General features: G+C 43.4%; 1 protein-coding gene across 1 annotated transcript in view; it reads right to left on the bottom strand.

The window, feature by feature from the left end:
• Positions 1 to 3,807: 3,807 nt before the first annotated feature.
• The window catches only part of AACS (acetoacetyl-CoA synthetase), a 61,416-nt gene continuing 42,001 nt past the window's right edge, over positions 3,808 to 23,222 (bottom strand). The window contains exons 10-18 of the mRNA XM_034791317.1: positions 21,364 to 21,488; positions 17,484 to 17,548; positions 17,204 to 17,326; positions 15,699 to 15,812; positions 14,716 to 14,841; positions 11,808 to 11,877; positions 10,232 to 10,290; positions 8,443 to 8,645; positions 3,808 to 4,331 (exon numbers count right to left, since the gene is read on the bottom strand). Coding sequence (XP_034647208.1) covers positions 4,194 to 4,331; positions 8,443 to 8,645; positions 10,232 to 10,290; positions 11,808 to 11,877; positions 14,716 to 14,841; positions 15,699 to 15,812; positions 17,204 to 17,326; positions 17,484 to 17,548; positions 21,364 to 21,488 — 1,023 coding nt within the window. The 3' untranslated portion in view covers positions 3,808 to 4,193. The remainder of the gene's footprint in view (positions 4,332 to 8,442; positions 8,646 to 10,231; positions 10,291 to 11,807; positions 11,878 to 14,715; positions 14,842 to 15,698; positions 15,813 to 17,203; positions 17,327 to 17,483; positions 17,549 to 21,363; positions 21,489 to 23,222) is intronic.

The following is a 23,222-nucleotide window of genomic DNA, read 5'->3' as shown; positions in this document are numbered from 1 at the left end:
AGGGCCGTGAACTCCTGATGCGCGTCAGGTGGGAGGGAGTCCTTAAACTTGGCAACTGATGCCCAAGAGTTAAAATTGTGCCTGTTTAGAATCGCCTGCTGATTGGCGATCCTCAGTTGAAGGCCCCCAGATGAATAGACTTTCCTCCCAAATAAGTCCAATCTCTTAGCTTCCTTGCCCTTGGGGGCAGGAGCTTGCTGGCCATGCCGCTCTTTTTCGTTGACCGCCGAGACCACCAGCGAACAGGGGGACGGGTGTAGAAAGAGGAAGTCAAACCCTCTAGAGGGGGCGAAGTATTTTCTCTCCACGCCTTTTGCAGTTGGCGCACTGGAGGCCGGTGTTTGCCACACCGTCTTATAGTTGGACTGTACTGTCCGTATAATCGGGAGAGTGACTCTGGAGGGGCCCTCTGGGCTCAGGATATCGACCATGGGGTCATCCTGCTCTACAGTCTCCTCCGCTTGCAAGCCCAGATTGAGGGCTACCCGGCGAAGCAGGTCTTGGTGTGCCCGATGGTCAATCGGGGGAGGGCCGGACACCAGTGTGCCCACTACCGCCTCGTCTGGCGAGGAGGAAGAGGTCGGGGCCTTCTGCCCATCCTCATTATCCTGCAATCCGGCATCAGCCAGTTGTTCCTCTGGGGCCTGACCCGCACCGTGGGATTGGGACGGCACCGTACTCTGTGCCGAGTCCACTCCTTCCCGCTCCGGTGGTCTAGAGACTGTTGCCTCCCTATACAATGGCGGGCGGTGCCGCGGGGAGCGGGATCGGTACCCGGATGGCCCAGACCTCGAGGCCCTCGATGGGGGCCCTTGCTGGTGGTAGACCCAGGGTGTCCAGAATGGCTATTGGCTCGGTTGGCCCCATTGGGACTGACCGTAGTCCCTGCTGGCCTGTGCCCTATGGGCATACCTGCCGTACCGGTCTGAGTCAGTCCCCGAGACCACGGACGGTGACCTGGAAGGCCACGGTGGAGCCGTAGGATGGTGCCGGTCCGGTTTTGGGGAGTAGCGCCTCCACGACCAGGACCTGGAATAGCGCCTCACCGACCTGGACCTGGAATGGTACCGGTGATCGCGGGACCGGGAACGGCTACGGCTGGTCGGCATCGGGTAACGAACCACCGACGCTTCGCGGTGCCGACTCGTGCTCGGTTGCTGAGTCGGTGCCGACCGCTTGTTGAAGCCCGACTGCTGCGGTGCTTCCTGCGCCGAGGGCAACCGGGAGTCCACCGAGGTGGAGCTCGACCGGGACCGGTTCCTGGAACGGTGCCGAGACGGCGACCGTGATGGGCGCACCATCGCCGGCTTGCCTCTGTGTGGCAGCATCGGCGGAGCGCCCTCAGCGCGTGCCAGGGCCTCGACGGACAAAGCAATGAGGTCCTTAGCTGCCTCAAACGTGTCTGGAGTGGAGGGCTGTTCCACGAGCTCCTCCAGCCCTTCATCCTCACTCGACGCGCCCATCCCGGGGCTCGACGGGCCTTTCGGCGCCGGAGCCACTACCGGGGCCCGTGTTGGGGCCGTATCGGCCTTAGGGGCACTCGAGGTCTTTACCAGTGCCGCCCTCTTGTGCGGGGAGCGTCCTCGGGCCTTAGGTTGGCCCTTCGCTTTCGCCGGCGAAGACGATCGGCGTCGTGTATTTCCCCGCTGGGTCGGTGCCGCGGGCTTCGGGTGACCCGCCGGCGCCGGTTTCCGCACCGATGCCGGGGCGCTCCGCACGGAGGCAGACGGTGCCGTCGAAGTGGATGGCTGTAACGCCGTCTCCATGAGCAGCTGCTTAAGGCAAAAGTCCCTCTCTTTTTTAGTTCTGGGCTTAAAGGCCTTGCAGATCTTGCAGCGCTCTTTCTGGTGAGCCTCCCCCAGGCAACAGAGACACGAGGCATGGGGGTCGGTCAATGGCATAGGCCTGCGGCACGTGGCACAAGCCTTGAAGCCTTGGGCGTGTGGCATACCCCACCGCCCGGGGCCGGTGCCGGGGCTGAACAAACAACCCCGGCAGGAACTTTAAGTACCCTAATGAGCTGTTAACTACTGGCTCAACACTACTACAAACTAACTGATAACTGCTAGATAACACTAATGACTATTGCTAAGGGACACTCTCAGATGAGAGACAGAGTTGTTCCAACGCCGCCATGGACGGTAAGAAGGAACTGGAGGGGTCGGGTCGGCAGGGATATATATACCCTGGAGCGGGGCGCCGCTCTGGCGGGAAGGAGGGGGCCCTGCCGGCCCGACGGGAGCCACTAAGGAAAAAAGTTTCCGACGTCCATGCACGCGGCGCGCGTACACCTAATGTGTAATGGACGTGAACAATCACTCGAAGAAGAACTCCAGTTACTTATCTCCACTAGCATTTTACATTGTGTTTGCTGTCTCCACAGTAACACACTTTTTGCAGTGAAGTGCTAGCCCAGTGGTCCCCAACCTTTTTCATCTGGCGGGCGCCAGACGATGAGCCACGGAGGACCGTGGCGGCAGAGGAGCATCCGCTGAAATGCAGCCAACAAGGCATTTTGGCGGATGCTTGTCCACCGGTGCACTTAGATGCCCGTGGGCGCTGTGTTAGGGACCCCGATGTAGCCTGACATACTATTTAACTACAGTGCCAGTAGATGTAAAGCAGAGGGGCACATTCCTGGCAGGCTTGCTTCTGCATTGTTCACATGCGCCACACCCCATGCATGAACACTCAGCTCAGTAATGTGCCACGTGCCCAGTGCTGTACATAACAGGAAGATGACAACCCCTGCCCTGAGGAGCATACAATGTAGGATTTTTGGGGGAAGAGGGGAGAGAAAAAGATTTTTAAAAAAGTGTTGGGGGGGGAGAGGAAGAAGAGAAAAAGGAAGTTAAGCTAAGAATCAGATCATACCAGAGCACGCAGAAAGAAAAAAGAAAGTCAAATGAGACAATTGAGTGAAAATGAAAACCAACGTTTAAGGATCAGTTTATTTCATTTTTATTAAGTTTAACGTATTAACAGCAATGAATGCACTGAACACAATTAAGGACACCCATGATTTTAATGCATTAAATATTTTACCCACAATATTCAAATAGTGCATGGGATGCTGAATGCCAGGGGCTCTGTATACCTATCGCAATTGTATCTTTTGTGAAAAACAGTGTGTTTCCATTTTATAGTGTCAACATACTTGTAAAAGGTTTTTTCCCCTTTTATAAACTGGAAAGATAAAGAATTTTAAAAAATTTAGTTTCTCACTTTCAATATCACATAGTAAAAAAAGTTTTACAAAAAACATTGGCTTTTATTACATTAATACACTGGAATTGTTCAGCTAATACAATACTGGATTTTTGCCTTTGGACTCTCTAATAATGGATTTTAGAGCAGTAAAAGTCAAATTCTATCCTCAGTTACAAGGATATAAATCCAAAAAAACAAAACAAAAAAAAAACCCCCACTGATTTTCACCAACAGAAAAGTGACAGCATTTGTCCCCCTCCCTCTCGCCCCCCCCCCAAAAAAACCTAAAAACATATCAGCTAAAAGCTTAAAACTACATGTGAAGATAATCACAAAATGAAGCAGCAGTTACCTCCAACGGTACAATGAGATATTTCAAGACTGTGCTCAAACTGAGACAGTCAAATAAGAGATACAGTGAATTAAGATGTGGCTTTATAAAAAACAAAGTATTCCATACTTTTATATTTCATGGCCATGCTGACATGCCTGTACCCTCCTGAATAGGACAAACATCATTTAAAAAAAAAAAAAAAAAAAAAAAAAAAAAAAAGGAACAATCCCTGCACCTGGCTCTAACAGTTTTTTTTTTTTTTAAATAAATAGCTTGAATTCCATTTAAAAAAAATGGAAAAAATCAGTTTTATGAACACAATATTTCATTATCAGTTGGAAACAGTTTGCTATTCAGGTTCCAGTTTGTCAGGTTGTTGATCTAAATCTAACCCGAAAAGATGCATTTGTCACATATATAAAAACCCAACAGGCAGTCTTCCCTCTTCCAGGCTTAAAGATAGACTCCAAGACATATGGCATAGTCATCTGGTAAAAAGTAGCTAAATTTTACCCAAGCCTTTCATAATGCACTTAACGAAATATTTTTCCTTTAAAAGAACCACTGGTATTTAAATAGTGTTTTCTTTACATACAGTATTCATATATACAGTACAAGCACAGAACACAGATGCAAAAGAACCAAACATTCAGAAATTCTGAAGCTCAGGAATATTTTGGTACAAGTCCAGTGTCTCTGGATTTGAGAAAGATCCCCGCTGATCAACGTCTTTCCCTGCAATGATCTGCTTCACAGCCACTTCAACTTTCTTCCCATTTATTGTGTACTGCAAAATATATTAAAAAAAAGTCACCAATGAAGCTGCACTCTTCTCTGGTTGCTTTATGGATGACCCAATGGAAAAGCCACCACCAAAGCTGGAATTGAATCGTTACCCCTCGCAGAATTCCTGCCTCCACTGCTACACCGGACACCAAATAGTTTCTTAAACAATTTGAAAAGCAAATGGAATTCGCTGAGTGATTAGTGATTTTAGTTTTGTTTTTAAGAGACAATACCATCAGCCTAAGCCAGCTCCCATTTACTTCTAGGGAAGCAGGATCAGCCCCTTGATGCAATAATTAAAATTTTGAAACTTACTGCCATTTAAAATTACACCTGATTTTCAGCTTTTTAGGTTTTCTAGAAATAGGCCCAAATCAAAACCCTAGATCCAAGCAGCCCTGCATACGTGCATGTGTACACACGTACCTTGATCTCAATTCTGGTAGTGTTCCCTTTCTTTATAAGGGGCCAAACCAACACCCTGCTTTTCAAAGCCGTGAGCTTGGAGATGGAGCCAAGCTACACAACTTGGATTCTATTTCAAGGACTTTCAATTGTTTCCCTAGAGGTTTAACTGCTGTTAATCAAAACAGATTTAGATAGAAAACTCAGCTTCTGTGGAAACAAGACATCATGAGGAGGCAAAAAAAAGATAGGTTCTCTGTGCTTGGGTTTCAGTGTTGCTCACCGAGGCACTACTGCAATTGTGCAGTGAAGAATTCTCAATCTGTGCTCCAAACAGTGGAATTCTTGGCTGGCAAAAACCAGTAGGGAAGACCTGTCTCTCCTGTTGGCAGGGATGGTCAATCCCATTTTTAGGGAGCACAAAGTGTCTCCATTAAGGAAGCCGTTGAACAAGAGCATCGTTTGGTACTGAAAAATCAGGCCAACCGCCGCCTTGTTTAGTCTAATCTTCATTTTGGTTAAGATAACTGAAGTTGCAGCAAGATAACTCTGAGCTGGTCCATCTGCATATGGACCAGGGACTCCACTGGCTGTTTTGCTAGATCTCCTTAAGGTGAAGCCCAGAAATTAGTCCTTCTGAGACACCTTTTCATTAAAGATTTTTCAGAGCAGGCCAAATGGTCTTTAACAATATTGTATAGTTAGGAAATTATTCAGGTATTTGGTCTAATTTTTCCCTTGTTTAATACTACATAGTTCTTATCCCCTTGCACGACCCTAAATAGCCACTCTTCTTCCTCAGTGATTGCCAGTCTGGTTTTGAGATGCGAAGAGGACCTAGAATTCCCAGTGAAGTTGACGGGAGCTGCTGGAAGTTCACTTCTCTTTGGGCGGGAGGGGGAGCTGGTCATACACGTTTCAAAAAGCTGGCAGCAAGCATTTAACTAAGTGTATGCTTAAGTGCTTTGCCAAAAATTGGGGCCACTGTGCTTGTTCAGTCAAGATACTGCAAACCTTTCCCAGTTCAAATTCCCTAAATACTAACCCTGAAAGGTTTATCCATACCAAATACCCATCAGACAGAACAGCAGGGGACTGCCACAGTTTTGTATCAGTTAACACAAGCCCAGTCCAAAGACAGTATAAATGTCAAAGTGGATCAGGAGTTCTGACCAGATCAAGAATATTGTAAAAATTTACAATATAAACTGATGCTTGTGTGCACAGCCCTTTATCACTGTAGATTATCTGTGCACAGGCAAAAAAAGTTCTTTAAACATAACTATAAGCATGAAACAATTTCCAAGCCTTTTCCAGCGTTTTTGATAGTTTGTAAAATATTGGCCTGATCCCTTATACCACTAACTCCACTGATGCCAGAGTTATTCCCAATTTCAACCAGTGTAAAATGACACCAGGCTCAAAGCCCTATAATTTTAGATAGGGGCAGGTAGTTTGTTTTTATAAACGCAAATTTACATCTAGAAATAACAGTATATGGAAAGATTTTTCTTCACAAGTAAAACCTTCAAAAGAAAGCAAGGAGACAGCTTTGATCACTTTGCTGCGGATACATTTCATCATCTGAAATATAATTAAAATTCATTCCATTGTAAATTCAGTCACAGTGTGAACTAATTAACGCTCTAAGCAGGCATTCCTAAGGGGCTGGCTCTCATAAATGCCTCATCGCCATCAACTTCATTCTTTACATTCAGGTGATTTATGAATCTTTGAAATTTAACATTTTATGTAGAAGCCACAGTTGCGGTCTAGAAAATCTATATCATCACTCAAGAGATAAGTCACGAAGGTGGGTTTTTGTTTTTTTTTTTTAAACCCTCATGCAAACAAGACATGCTAGGCCCAATGCTACTTATTTACAGCAGTGTAAGCCAGGAGGAACTCCCCTGCAACCAACAGACACCAGAACCTGGCCCTTGCCTGAAGTATGAAACCAAATGGGAGCTCCTGGTGCTCAGTGCCTCTGAAAGGCAGGCCACTGAGTCAGGAGCCTACATTTGGATTTAGCTAGGCATCAATGTTTGCAAAATTAGGCTTACAGTGCTTTAGAGAAAATGCTTGAAGAGTTACTACCCCCTGATACTTGATACCATGTATCAGGGGGTAGCCGTGTTAGTCTGTATCTACAAAAACAACAAGGAGTCTGGTGGCACCTTAGTCTTTAAGGTGCCACCAGACTCCTTGTTGTTTTTGAAGACTTAAGCTCATATGCACATGGCCTGCTAGGAACTACCCTGCACCTTCCGGCCTTGCCAACAGTGAGCTGCTCACAGAGCAGCAGGTGGCAACTGGGGATAGGGCTTTTAAAATGGAGAGGCTCCTCCAGTGAGTTGGAAGAAGGACGGAGGAGCACCAAGCAGAATCCTCTTGGACCAGGCTCCATAAGCCTGACTTACAACAGGAGGCGGGGGGGGACGAGGGGGGGGGGGGTGTCAGTAACTCCACTGAAGACAAGACGGGTTACTGTGCTGCACAGTTGAGTAAAATCAGGCCCAGCATGCTCACCTGCACAGACACGTTTGAAAATGGAGGGTCTCTCTCAAACAAATGTATAAAGGTGTCCACCACTCTGTGGAGGCAGCAGGCTTTTCCTTGGGAAGGAACGAGGTGTTCGACTGCAGAAAGAGCCCCTGTGGTTTAGCAGTGACACAGTCAGTCATTTACTGACCGTATACTCTTTTCTGGGGATCCCAGCTCCAGCCTTCCATATCAGTACTGAATTACTGTAAGCTCTCTCACTACTGAGTATATTTTTTCTGATTTTAGGTAAAAGTTAAACCAGGGAAAGTATTTTTGATGTCCATCTCTGCTTTATCAGAAGAGAAAGTTTCCCACACTTGAGAACAGAGACAAGATGACTATATCTCTACATAGCATGCAAATATACTGATTAAAGTACGATTCATTCACATCCGTGCTCACAAAACGGCACACTAGACCGGATAAAGGCCATCACCAGGGACTTCCCTTTCTCCCTGGCCTTGTTAAACACACCATATTAAGATCACAGATTTAGAATAGCTCAAGATGGAAAAAAAAAAAAGATTCATTTCCACTGAGCCCATTCAATGGGCAGAGCAAGATATAGCTGTGTTGCAGAGAATGTGTCTGACATTAAAATGATGCCGCAGTGGTGCTATATATAGTGTGACTATAATTATATATTTGTTAGACAAATGGAGAAAGGTCTCTTATTGTAGTTATAGCGGTTGTTAATATGGATGGACCTAAAATTGAAATGCAAAACTGATGTAAAAGTGATTTCAAACATTTGCTCAATGCTCTCAAAAACATACCATTTGAAATGGGAAAACACTAAAAAAGGCAAGCAAAAGCTTTTTGGCACACCTAAAAGCTAAAATTAGTTTTATAATACGTATTGAGAAAGCACAGAAAGTATTTTATAAGAAAAAAAACAATCTTTAACTCAGCAGGGTACATGTATATTTATAAACCAAGGATGGGTAGAGATAGTTCCAAAAACAAGCTTAGTTGAAAAACAAAAAAAAAAAAAAAAAACCTTAAGTCGCTAGGCAACAGACAAACTATTTATAAAACTTGAAAATGCTTTTTAAGATGCTAAAATTTCCAGGCATGTGGGTTTGAAGAGTGATGACAACTGCTCCTTAATTACTGCTCAAGGTGAGCAAGAAAAAAAATTAGGCAGTGTTTTCATGACATACCGGAATGCCTTTGGTTTCTAGAATGAGGCTAGGAACATGTCTGGCAGACAGCGCTATGCGTATCGCATCCCTAATCCTTTTCACCAGATCCTGACTGAACACCTGGTCCGACGCCATCTTCAGGAAGAGGATCACTCTTTCCTCCCCCTCTTTGTTGTACTGTGGGACACAGAGGCTATCTGAAACCTCCTCAAAGGCTTCCACTGAAAGAGAAGTAAAGTGCTTCGTTATCACATGCACTTGTTTTCCACGGGATGCTTTTTTTTTTATTTTACACTAAAAGGGCATATCTCTCATCATCTGTTCTGGCACTGATGAGGCAAACAAGCAGCAGATATTGACTGGGATTCTTAAAGGGAACACCTAAGGGAATTAGGCACCCAAGTGCCACAATTAGGTAGGCCAATCCCACTGACAAAGATTTTCAAAGAAGTTTAAGGCAATTAGATAAGCAAACCGCACTGAAAGTCAGTGCACTTGGGTGCCTAACTCCCTTGTGGTTTTTTGTTTTTTTTTAAATCCCAGTCATTGATTTCTGCTCAAGTGAACATCAAAGTTTATAGACCCAATAAATACTGACTTAGGTCAGGCCAAACATTTTGATATAGTTGTTGGATTAATAAACCTTTTGATTTAGCACAAGCAATACTACCACAGCTAACTAAGGTACTGCTATACCCCCTATTATCACTGTCTGAGCACTTCTGGGTCCTTAATGTATTTATCCTTAACCACCAAGTGAGATAGGCCAATGCTATTATCCCCATTGTACAGATGGGGAATGGAGGTCCAGAGAGACTAAGTGGTGTGTGTGTGTGCGCGCGCGAATGTGTGCGTCCCTCCCTCCAAGTAGTACAATCTCAACTGCATTAAAAAAAGGTGAGGGGACATCATCAAAACAGGCTGATCACAAATTGGTTCAGTATTCAACTGCATCCCTAACTGAAACAAACATTTACTTATTATACTGATAGTTCTACAGCAAAGCCCTTAAACACAGGGAGCCACAATCAGATATTTCCACCAATGTAACCTGGATCAGAATCCAGCTTGTATATTCCAAAAACAAGACAAGGGAGAGACTGTTCCAAAGCTTACGTAAGGGAGTAACTAAGTGAAGTGTAGCCTAGGGCAATAGCCATGAACATTCTGAAAGTTGCCCCTCCGCCCACAAGGGAAGCTGACCCTCCAGACTTCACATTGTACAAGGAGGACAGCTTTTACAGCTAAACAATACCTCGATTCACTATGCCAGTGGAATGCTTGACACCATCTCTCTGCCCTCCCTCATCGCTGTTAACTTTCTGCTGACTTCATACAGTCACACACTGCCTTTGTGCACAGAGTCACTTATGGCAGTAAACAAAAAAAAAAAAACAAGAATTTATTTCAGCTATTGACAATGGCTCACTAAAAACAATCAAGTACTGTTTAACAGTTCGCCTTGGATGGACAAACCACAGAAATAACGGATTCTCTTACAAAGTCACATAAAATGGTTCGCACAATTCTTGTAAGCCTTATTACATGAATGCAACATCTAATGAGGAAAATGCAGTGCATTTCATTTAGTCACCTCCAGCTCCGTAGATCCTTTTGGAAAGGAAGCAATTTCATAGTCAGCAAAGCAGTATTTCGTTGTTAAATATATCCTCTTCTTGAGATCTTTCATTGGAAAGGGGCTAGTGTGTTATTAATTAAGCCTTTTAACACTGCTGTAAACACTCACGTTTCAGATTTAAGGCTACACAAATGTCACAGTTGCAAAAGGTGGATGAAAGTTTCCTACCTATGTTATAGATTTCGGAACTTCCAAATCTCACTCCATTTGGATTTAGCGTACCATCACTGAAAGTTACACACAAACAAAAGAGCATTAAAAATGTAATTAGGGTTCGATGAAGAGAAATGATGCAATTTACCAAGTTTCTCAATATTTGGTATAGTGAAATATGCAGGAAGTTGTAGTAGAAATAGGATTACAAGAGACTTTTGTCTAAAAGAAGCTTCATGCTCATCAAAATGAAGTTTTACACAGAATCTAAACAAGCCACATTCTTCCCTTCATCATTTGTTTCCTCCGTGCTCCAAAGATTCCACTGGTATTTCTCACTTAAACCTGCATGCACGCAGGCCTTCACAAAAGTAGCCACCAATACCCAGCCACGAAGTAACAGAGCCAGGTGCTTCTGTGGCACTCCTTGGCATTTTTATTGCGTCTTCCCTATCCCACCACCTGAGGCGGAGCATCTCCATTTCTGCAGCACTTCTCACGCCCTGCAGACCGTGGACTCTGTGAGCTGAGCCTATGAACTGAACCAGGCCTGTTGCATGAAAAGCTGGACAGAACCCTGGACCACTAACCCGCCATTAAAACTAAGAGCGGATTGGTAAATACTGCCATATAATTTAACAATGCTCCTGATCCTGAAGTTCTATTAACTCTTCAAAACAAGCACGACAACTTAAAACCAAGCAACACCTCACACTTTTAACCTGTCGCTTTCAAAGTGGTTTACAAAGATGGGTAAGTACCATTATTCCACACTGCCATAGGAAACCTGAGGCACAGAGAGGTTAAGGCAGACATTTTCAGTCCCTCCATTTTCTGGGAGTCCACCTTGAGACATGGCAAGGCCTAATTTTCAGAGACACCGAGGACTTATCACTGAAGCCCACTAGAGTTGTGGTGCTTGGCACTTTTGAAAATTATACCCAGGGTGTCTCCGATTGGACCTCTGGCAAAAAACCAAAACAGAAGAACTCTAATTAAAGGATCCTTTTAGAAGTGCAGGCCAGTGACATGCTCAAGTTTATGCAGCAAATCAAATGAAGAGCCAAGAGCTGAGCCCAGTTTTGACTCCCTGTCTGATGCCCCACCCACTGGGCCTTACTGCATCCTGTGAAATCCCAGCTTCTCAGCAGCATGAACTCCCAAAACCCAAGAGGACCTGTAGGCTAGCAATCCTGCACAAGTACCTTATATTAGCTATTTACAATGTGCTGTCCCTTAACTGTGAACTTATGAGCAACTGAAATGTTAGAACATAAAAACGGCCATACTGGGTCAGACCCAAGGTCCATCTAGCCGAGTGTCATGTCTTCCGACAGTGGCCAATGCCAGGTGCCCCAGAGGGAATTAACAGAACAGATAATCAAGTGATCCATCCCTTGTCCATTCCCAGCTTCTGGTAAACAGAGGCTAGAGACACTATTGATGGACCTATCCTCCATGAACTTATCTAGTTCTTTTTTGAACCCTGTTATAGTCTTGACTTGAAATATACACATGTCCTCCTGCAACCCAACAGAGGCTGCCAACTTCACACGTTCCCCCAGTACAGTTTTACCAAAATATACTTTACCTGCGGCCAAGCATGACGATTCCTCCCGTCTCAGGATTTATTTTGCAGTAGTCACCATGGGCCCAAACACCTGTCAGAAGGTGACAAAATGTTAACCAGCCCATTTGCCATCAAAGCAGGTCTGACTGACTTACCATGCGACTCCAATTTAGTTACCAAAGACCAGAAGGGGACAGCACCAGTGTGGGGAGAGTGAGTTAAGTGGAAGATTAGAAGTTAAGTGTGTAGAGTTTAGCTAGATGACGACAAAGGGGACACACAAGTCTAAAAGTATGTGCAAGGTGCAAGTCCTGTGATTCTGTCAGACTACTCCTGTGAATATGCACAGCCCTTCAGGGAGCGCTATCTAATACTAAACATTCCAGGCACGATTCTGATCCTCCACACAGTGGTTTAACTCCCATGACTTCAACAGAGGCTTGTTCTAGCACGCTGCACAACATGCATCTGTATGGAACCCAGATGAGGGTCCTCCAATAGAGGTAATAACATGCCCGGGAGAGGGTGAATGTGGTCTTCCTTGGTGTCTCCCTCCACCCTATCAGTAATTCTGGGGCAGAGGCACTCTCTAGGATTACATGGTAGGCTCTCAATGGAGTCCACAGGAGGCTCCCATTTGCTTGCATGGAGCTACTCTGGATTTACACTAGTGCAAAAATCAGAATCAGACCCCTAGAAGCTGGGCCAAACGTGTTGAGCCAGATGTTTTCTCTCAGCTACAGTGGGGTTAACATGGAGAAACTCCAGTGCTAGGAATGGAAATGTGACCTGACTTGATTCAAATTTTGCTTATGGAAGCAGAGAAAGAACTGACAGGAAGGGGATGCAATGCATGACAGTTCGTTAGCAAGAGTCAGGCTAACTGTAACCCTAATAACGCGAGATTTGTAGAAGCGAGGATTGTGTGAGGCGAGTGGGAAAGAACTGTGTGAGAAGTTGTTGCGACCTTGTGTAGAAAATAGTTTTGACTCTAGTCTACATACAAGTGAGAAAAATAAGATATCAAGATGGCCTATGTATAAACAAAACGCAGCTGTTGCTTATTATTGTCTGTAATGAAAGGTATAAAGGTTTGCTGTAATTGTTTACCTGTAGAGAGAACTGTTTAGCTCTCTCCCTCTAAGCAATTGTTAGAGAAAATAAAGTATCTGACTTGCTGTACCCAAACAAAAAGTGAGAACTCTGTTATTCTCCGACATGCTCAAGGACAAACAACTCCAACCATGTATGCGCAGGCACCACTCCATTCCTCAGCTAACAAGTTTTATACTTAGCTTCAACCCGAAACACATTTCTACAGACCACCACAAAAAATGGGGTTTCCAACAGATCACTGAAACTACAGGTTTCTCAGAGAAGACTGCTGTCAAACACAGCGATCTGTTCTTTTAGAGTTGTGGTGGCTACGGGTGCACATGCACACGCTTTTACTTGGTTTCAGTGGTCCCTTTTGTGCTTAAAGATCCCCTCTGTTTAACGGCCAGTTAAAATGTACTGTACTATAACTGCTAAAGCATCAAGAAGAACCTAGTACTATACAGCCAAAGGAAGAAATAATCTATTGTTAAAAGTAAGTGCACACCTCTTTCCAGCAGAAAGCTTACAAACAAACAAACAAACAAACAAAAAAAAAAGATAGATGATGTGTCTGTGTATTGGTAACTACTGTCACAGCTAGGCAGAATGTGTGCTGTGGTTTTCTACGCAGTCTTTCAAATGGTAGTAAGACAGCAGTGGAAGAACACAGACTGTTTTGATTTGTGACTGTGGAACAGTTTGTGTGGAAAGCTGTCAAAGATCTGTTTTAAGCATATCAGGGCTTTATTTTATTTAGAGTAAGACTTATTTCATTGTGTACGATCCTATGCTATCTACTAGGAAGAAAAAAAAACTTTATAGTAGAACAACAAGTGTCTGCATTTCAAAGTTTTAATGTGTGGGGTCTTGCCAAGCATGGTGATGTCAAGCAGTTGTCCCCCTTCCCCACCCCCCAAGGAAGTAAACTGGCCACTTGGTATAAACAATGGGACAGAAAAGGTGGCTAAAGTTATAAACATGGCAGCAATAGCTTAATATTGCTTATAAAATAAGAAAAGGGCCCAGGAATGGAACAGTAAACAGACCCCTGTGGTTAAGTGCAAGGTAGCACTCTCCTACTGTAGAGTGTGGCTTCTCGCAGTTACTCACTTGAAACGTCTTTGTGAGGCTGTGATTGATAAATGTCTCCATCTAGCTCTGAAAAGAAGTGGACTCGAGGTCTTGATCCCATAAGCCCTTGCCCAACGTGCAGCAGGGAGTGCAATCTTGCTGTACTTCAGTGCAAGTGTGAGCAAAGGCTATGGGTAGACTCAGTCCTCCAGAATAAGCACAAGCCAGCATCTAACCCACTGTATATCTGTCCCCTTACTCTTATCAGCACAGGGCTGGTGTGTGAGTGGAGAACGTGCATGTCACACAAGATACTGGCTTATCCCTCACACTAATGAGGTACTAGGCCAGGGCTCATCTTCTAGGACTCACTTCTAATACTAGGCAGCAACAGTCTGGTATCAATATAGTAGCACTCAATAGAAGATTGCTCCTTTCACACATATACACCCAACAGCGTACGCCTGTGGTGAGCCAGATCAAGTTGCTGTAGCAGTCCTATCTGCCTAATGACAGCAGTAACAGAAAGGAATTAGTTTTCCAGAAATTCAAATTTGACTAACCCAGACTGAAATTCAGACCAAAGCACCAGGGAATAAATAGCAAGATATTTATCAAACATTTGTTACAATTGCCACCCTAGCAAATGTAGATACTGTATCTGCCCAAATGTGGGACAGAGCAGGCTTATAATTTTGTAAACTGCCAGTTCTATATGCCTGGTCAGTTCAAATAATGAACTAAGCATTTCACTACGTACCTGGGAATTTTGAAAAATAAGCTTTCCTGTATTTGTTTCCATTCTCATCATTCCAGAAGTGCGTAGGCTGACAGGGCATAGGCTTGGTACAAACCAGCTCTCCGCTTTCCCCCCAAACTGGTTTGCCTGTTTACCAAAAAACACACAGATTTTCTGCATTTCCCTTTTGTAAACTGCTGGGTACCAAAGCAAAGCACATAGGATTATCCTCTGCATAATGGTAACACCCAGAGACCCTGTCACTCTGGGCATTGGCAGCTGATCTAAAAAGTTTATGGGCAATGGGCTAAATTCAACCTTGATTTAACTTCAGAGTGTAAGGTTAGATGATCTAATGGTCCCCTCTGCTCTAGCCTCTCCCAAATACCCCTATATTAAAACCAAAGACTCCAATTAGACCAAGGTAGTTCAGTCCTCAGGAGCTAAACAGGAAAGACCAAAGTACTACCCATGCCCAAGGTCTCTAGAATGGCAGGAAACTGATTAGGTGAGATACACCCAGATGATCACAGCAGGCAAAAATCATACTCCACATTGCAGAGGAAGGCCAAAAAAAAAAAATTATTAAAGTTGAATGGAATTACATCAGTGGTGAATTTAGTCCAGTGTCTGGTATAGACAGTTTAATTGGACAGGACTGTAACTAGTAAACAAATACAAGATGTTGAGATATGGTCTCATACTAACCCAGGGTCCCAAACAGCCATCAGATTTGATCAGCCCAGTTTCTTGTGAGACAAGCTTCCACACCAAAGACCACCACCATTAAGGGCACAGTTGTGAAACGGTTTTGAGATCACTAACTCATTTACAGCTAGCCACTTAGCCACAAGATGGCTACCACTTTTGGTCATTGGGTTGGAATATCAGCTGATCAAGAGATGAGACAGTGTCTCTATCAGTCTCATAAATCACCATCCAAATTCCTGCAGCTATTACATTTTAGTTAGAAATTCCTATGGAGTTGACTAGAAAATGGTTACCTTCATCATTCCATGCTTCCACTGCCATGCCCAGGTTCCTGGCCTGAATCTCTCCTTTGTAAACCGGGATTGTAACATTCTGACCCATGAAACATGAAATGATATCTGTTCCACCTATAACAAGAGGAGGACACTTAGAATTCAGACACTTTTAAAAAACTTATTTTTAAAAGATCAAATAAAGGCCACGTGAGTTCTTATTTTATTTTCACATAATACTGAAAAAAATTCCGCCCACTTTAAGTAACGAAACCTAAAATACACTGCTAAGATTGTAAATTGCATAGAAATAGTAGACAATGAAGAAAGTTAGAGGCTTTTCTTACAATGTGCATGCCCTTTGTATAGGCATATACCTTAGGGACTGAATTTTTTCCCTCCCACTAGTTTTACACTAGTATAAGCTTCATTAACTTCACTGGAGTAACTCCTAATTTACACGGAGTGAGAGTGGCGATTCAGGCCCTTAGTCAACAGTTAGGTCACAGATTCATAGATGTTTGAGATGAGGAAATGACACTCTGCCATTTGGTTCCTTGTGGCATCTCGCAATCAAACAATATAGCTGGACTAGATAGGTGCTGTTGGTCTGTTTCTATTTCTTGTTCTTGTGCATTAGCACAAATGTAGTTATGTCTGGGATCTTGGCACTCATGGGGAATATTTAAATCTTAATTTAAAAAAGTTTTCATTCGCGTAATTAGGATATTTCTATTCATATTTAAATAAAAGGCAGAGTTACAACAAAAGGCCCAATCCTGCAAATCTCACCCACATGACTATTCTTTGACATCAGAGACCATTAATGTCATCTTAAGGTCCAGACGTGCTCCCATTAAAGTCAGAGACAGAACTCCTATCGACTTTAATAGCAGAAGGATTGGACTCTGGATCTGGGGTCTAAACTAGGTTGACATGGTCCCTCTGAGACCTGACCCTTGGTACCCCGCACAACAGGGCCCTGTACGAGTGCGACTTTATATGAATAGAACAGAAACTGCTCAAGTGAGCTCTCATACCACACTGGACATGGCTTAACACATCTCCATTGTTAATTACATAATCGATACACTGACCCGTCTATCGTGGCCATTAACTGAAATAGGAGCCTGGCAAAAATCTCCTCAGGAGGAGTTTCCTGGTGAAATCAACTACGCAGAGAACAATGTGTGCTGTAGGTTAACAGACTCTTCCTCCTCTCACCCTGTGGCACCTGAAGACAGCCAGACAAAATAAAGAATCCTGCTTCCTTACATCTACTCTGTCACAATAATTCCATCTCAAAGTCCTTGAGTGCACCAAGTTCATTATACTAATGCAATGGGATGCTGAATTATGCAGAAAAACCCTGCACAAGTCAAAGGTAGTTGCAGTTTAAGTATAACCGAGGCTGACTGATCTCCAGCCCAATTTTCCTGTAAACAAAGTTGCAAAGAAGCAACGAAGATGGAAACTGGCTACAGAAGGAATTAGCAAGTGTAAAAAGCTTTTGGAGTAAGTATTACCTGAAATGGATCCCAGGAGGACGCTGCTCTTTATATGTTTGTAGACGTACTCGTAGCTTTGAGATTTGAGTGGTGACCCTGTAGATAGTATAGTATGAAGTGTTTGAAGATTATGGGTGTCACCTTAAAGAAGGAAGAAAACCAAGAATTACAAACATTTAAGTTTTATCATATTATCTATTCACCACTTGAATAAATCCAAGAAGTCAAACGTAACCCTCAGGTCACTGTCTGTGGACAGGCTACAAGGCCAGAATAAAAACAGAGGTTTGAAGCTTACATGGTTTTAAATTTTTCTCTTCTAGCACAGCCAGCCACTTTGCACCTGTTCCAAGGATGGTGATCCTAGAGAGGAGAAAGACATTTTCAAGGACTTTGATCCTGCAAGTATCATAGCTGCCCCTAAAGTTTTAACGAATCTAGGCATGTCTTTTTCAGCAATGAAAATTAGTTAGGTCATTGGAGTCATTTCTGTAGCATTGAAATTTTTAATTCTGGCTTTAAATATTAAGCACAGCCTTCCCATCTAGCAGAAAGTGTTCACTTACAGTTTCAGGAATCCTTAACTACAGAGCACTCCAAATAGATTAGGGAATCTCCTAACATATAATTTGTTAATTTGCCATAATTGCCCTGTTTAACAGGGCATCGTCGCCTTGTTATAGTTTCATTTATCGGAACGGTGTCATTCCAGCGCAGTGTAATAGAAGACAGTAATTCAAGTTTTGCTCTCAGATAGACTTCAGTTGGAATTGTGTGTGTGTAGGAGAGTTGCATACACAGAGAGCATAGTGTATATATGGCTGTATGTTGAAGAATTCTAGACTTGGGGAGTTTTCATAAGGAGAAAACCCTGGTTCAGCACCTTTCAGCTACTCACAAACCAAGACAATTTTTCCCTACACTTGCCGAGTTAAAGGCTAAGGCACCGTGTTCAGTATCCAAGTTTGAGCAGTCTCCTCCTTCTCCCAGTTGCAAATTATAGATCTTTAGGACAATGCAATCAGCTCTGCAGCATTACTATTCACAAGATAGTCACACCAACACTGAAGGCACAGTGTGAAATAAATATTTCAATTAATGCAATAAATAAATATGATGTATAGCTGGAGAATGTTGTAAAATGCAAGAAACAGACAAGCCAGTTAAAGCATCAGGAGCATAAACATTTTCCTTACATGCTACCCCTTTCTCCCCCCAATCAAGCTTTACAACTTCCCGAGGAGTTAAAATACTCTTGTAATACTCATTTGTTCAGGTAATTAGAGGCAAAGTGACTTACTCAAAGCCTGTATCAGAAATAGAACCCAGGAGTCCTGGCTCCCTCCCCCTAATCAAGCCAATGAACTCTAGAAGCATTGCATAGCAAGCAGCAATGCGGTAAAAAGAAATCCTACTAAAACTTTGAAAATCTCCAAACAGAACAGTGGGTGTTCTTCAAAGTTAAACTATCCAAAGTAATCAATGAGGCTTAATACCTACATTCATCTACATTAGTTAAAAATATAACTGGGGCTGAAATAGAATTTCAAGAGCTTCATTTGCCTACTGCTTTAATATGTGATTTCTGAGAGGCCATTAATCTAACCAGGAAATAGATTTTTAAATGATTGCATACAACTCATTTTCAGTTCTCTTATCACAAAGAAGGAGAGGGAAAGAAAGTGTTCCCACACACCAATTAAGAAGTTAAAGTGAAGCCTCACCCAACTCCATTTATTGTGGGAAGTGTTAGTCTGATCTATATATTAACCTTTAAGAAATCCTGCTCCTGTGTAAGTAATGCTCAAGTGATTTGTGCTGGCATTGTGTTAGTTTTACATGGTGGCAATAAACTCCCTTGAGGAGATGAAGTGTATGAAGATTATTATTATTTTTGCAAGGTGCTTTAGAGACATGCAAGTATATGGAATATTGCATGAGCTAGGGATGGGCACCTATTAGTATAAAGAATAAATTAGTATAAAGAATAAATCACAATCTCTTCTCTATTACAAATGGGGATTGGCTGGTCCTTTTGCTGTGGTTTACTACAATCATATGAAGTATTTTTCTTATGCAATATTTTACTTACTAGCGCCCTCTGAGCCATTGATTATAAAGCAAGGATACTCTATACTTGTCTTTGGGTTTTTTTGGTTTACTATTTGACATACTCTCTTTCAGATGTCTGTGGAGGAGTTCCCCCCTCCCTGACGACAGCATTTAACACCAGTTTACCACCACTTAACCCAGGGGTGGGCAAACTTTTTGGCCCAAGGGCCACATCTAGATATGGAAGTTGTATGGCGGGCCATAAATGCCCACGAAATTGGGGGTTGGGGTGCAGGTTGTGGGGTGGGGCTGGGGATGAGGGGTTAAGAGTGCAGGAAGGTGCTCCTGGCTGGGACTAGGGGGATCGGGGCTGGGTCAGGGGCATGGGAAGGGGTCAGGGTTGCAGGCTCTGGGCAGCGCTTACCTCAAGCAGTTCCCAGAAGCAGCAGCATGTCCCCCTTCCAACTCCTATGCGGAGGCATGGCCAGGCTGCTCTGTGTGCCGCCCTGTCCACAGGTGCCGCCCCTGCAACTCCCATTCACTGCGGTTCCTGGCCAATGGGAGCTGCGGGGGCCGTGCCTGGGCCAGGGGCAACGTGTGGAAACACCTCCCCTCCCCCCATTTGCCCCTATGCGTAGGAGCCGGGGGGGGGGGGGGGAGAAGAGAAGGGAGACTTGCTACTGCTTCCAGGAGCTGCGTGGAGTAGGGCAAGTCCCTGCCCCCACTCCCCGGCAGGAGCTCGAGGGCCAGATTAAAATGTCTGGAGGCCTGATGCGGCCCTCGGGCCGTAGTTTGCCCACCCCTGACTTAACCCCTTGGTATGGGCTAAATCCAGCCCTACTGAGCAGAATCTCCACTAAAGGCATCCCAATCAAGTAGTTATTGCTATTCAATATCACCAGGGTAACAGTTATGTGTAGCACACTGCACCTTCATGACAGGGCATAAGATAACAGCCTTTAATAGCCACCATGAATATTTTGCTACAAAACTGCATTAGAAGGCTAGCATACAGTTGGCTAATGCTTTTAGCAATAGATTAAAATATTAGACCTGCAGACATACTTGAACTGCTTTCGTTTACCTTCCGCATGCCAAGAGGATGCTCAGAAATAATTATTCTATTTCTAGACTAACTTTACCCCACTGGTTCTGCTCTTGAATAAAGTTAAGATTTTAACAACTTTCCACTAGAAACAATTTCACTAAGATGTAACCTTTAATTAGAATAGCCAGCGCCAAAATGTCAATCGTTAAATATTGCATAGCACAAAAGGCAAAGCTGCATTTTAATTATTAATTGGCAGTTAGAAGGTGACATGCACTACATCCACTTTCCACCACAAGTGTATTAAAACTGAGCATTAATTTAAAAACATTGGGTATTTACATAGTAAAAATGTAAACGTCTGCTGTTTAACTCCAGTTTGCAAGATGGTATAATTCTAAAAATCAATGCTCTGTCCAGTGTGCAAAGATAAAATATCATGAAAGGTCTTAAAGCTGCTTGTTTCAGTTTCGCTATTTCTTTATGCACCAGTAGAGGGCACCCGGCACCTCATTATGTTCACACACGGATATATGACAATTAATAAATTGCTGGACAAAGAATGAAACCGATTAGAAAGCAAAATATGAAAATACAGGCAGCCCTGCTGAACGGTCCCAGTCAATTTAAGGCTTTCAAATTCTATCAAGCACCATATTCAGGTTTATGCGGAGTAGTCTGAAATAGAGGATCCTTGTTTCACAAAAACTGAGTGCACTGAAGTTACTGGTTAGACTGCTCCCAATTACTGTCTTTTGAAAAAGCTGCTCTTAAAATGGACTATTGAACTGACATTATTTACAGGGAATCAAAATGCCTGAATGAATTCTAACACACATTAAACCCTTGGTCTTTCACTCCCTCTAAAAAGAGGATTTCAGTCTAAGATTTCAACAGTTTATCCTAAATTAAGCCAGAGTTTAAAAAACTATGCCACCCTATGTTGGCTTCAGATCATGCAAATAGCCTCTATTGAAGTGGTTTTATGTGGGATTAACAGACTAATGAGTGAAGACAGCAATTTCTAGGACTTAAAATGAGAAGTTCTATAGCTCACTTCAACATCTTGTTTACCTACCCTAGTCGGTCAACCAAATCCCAGAGCACATTGGGTGATGGAACAAGAGGAGATCCATCATATAAGACCACCGAAGCTCCTGCAGCAAGCGCAGACACTAACCAATTCCACATCATCCAGCCAGTCTAGAAGAGACAAGACTCCCATGTTAGTTTCTATCTTTGAGAGCTCACATACTCTTAGGGAGACATCTCTCCCAACTATTTATTGACCTGTGAATTCAGTCTCAGTGTTACTTGAGAATACTACTACATTAAACTGGTTTACTGTTAGAGTCAATTCATCAGAATCGATGAACCAGTTTCAACTGTTAACATCACCGTAAATCCTGGGTAACTCCAGTGAAGCTATTCAAGATTTACATTGGTTGTAGCAGAGTCAGAACCTAGCCCCTGCTTTAGTAACCTTATTTCAGGCCTTCAAAAAAAATGAGGGGGAGGGAAGACACACGGAGTTAATGTAAGGCCCCAAAATGTGTAGGTCGGTTTTAAATTACCCCAATAATATAATATATTCATAGGTTTAAGGCCAGAAGGGACTATTAGATCACTCAGTCTGCCTGCCTAACACACAGGCCAGAGAATTTCATCCAGTTGGTCCTGTACTGAGCCCCGAAACTTGCACATGTACCAGAATGGAACCGGTCTCGATTTGAAGACAGACATCAAGAGATGGAGAATCCATCACACGCAGAATAGCAGAGTCCCCTGTACTTATACCCTACAATAGTTGTAATCTGGGATATGACTTAGCTGGTAATTACACACCAAAAATACAATTTATTTTGTGTAGCAACTTCCACAAATTCTTTAGGGGATACTTGATTTGGTATTTAGCCCAAAATACAAGTGACAGCAGGTATTTGAGAGAACTAAAACACCAATTCTGACATGGTTTGTAGTATCTATTGTGTATTTTAGGACACTCCATTGCTGCTTTACAAGGAATCCCTCCATATGCCAACACAATATGTCTTGACTTTTTTTTTTTTTTTTATATAAACTTTTCATCAGAAGCTATGGAAGTTCCAGTGTTCACTGTATGTATGCATCTCCTTGCGGAACACAGGTTTGGTGCCTGTGCTAAAAAAGGATTCTTCCCTCCCTCCACCCATACATGTCACTTTGGTGGCATATGGAGGCCTGCAGCTGGCCAGGAAAGAATCTCCATGGCCCAGTCACTGAGTAGGGCATCTGGAAGTGGTCCTACTTGCCCAACTCCACGGCAAGCTCCAGCAGACAAGTCATGCTAGGAGTGTGTTCATAGCACTGAGCATTGGAGATCGTGCTTTTTCAGAGCAACCTGGGAGAGGCAGGGGTTGCTCTAAATTTACGTCAAGGGCCATAGCAGCCCCTGTTCTGACCTTCAGCAGGACTCTTACAAACTAAGCACAATATGTAGTTTTCCCACACCTCTAATTTTTCCTGCCTCAAATTGCTACAGCTTAAGAGTTTATAACAAAGATCTGAGTTTATGCACACTTCTGCTGATCACACCTACTTGTATTATCTTGTTTCCCGTTACGATACGAGTCTAAACAATGGGGAAAAATAACCCGACTCCTCAGTGGAGGCAATGTAGGTTAGCTGTTACTGCCACAAGTTTATACAGGAGCTCACCAGGGAAAGACAGGCTAGCCAAGCAGAAACTCCTTTTATACCATGTACAGTATTGCAGATACTTTCTACTTTGCTACTGCCCCAAAATGATATAAACGAACTCCAGCAGAGATAATTTAAACCTTCCCCAACAGCATATAAATGACTGTTGGGAACGTGGAAAGCATCACAGTTTAGTAGGAGAATATTTAAAATGTTTGAAAAGTCCCAAAACTATCCTTTTAAGCTTCTATTTTCTTA

This window comes from Trachemys scripta, chromosome 15, assembly GCF_013100865.1.
Source record: "Trachemys scripta elegans isolate TJP31775 chromosome 15, CAS_Tse_1.0, whole genome shotgun sequence".
NCBI classification, from domain to species: Eukaryota; Metazoa; Chordata; order Testudines; family Emydidae; genus Trachemys; species Trachemys scripta.
Note: the sequence above shows the minus strand (reverse complement) of the source record. Positions and strands in the feature narration are given on the sequence as shown.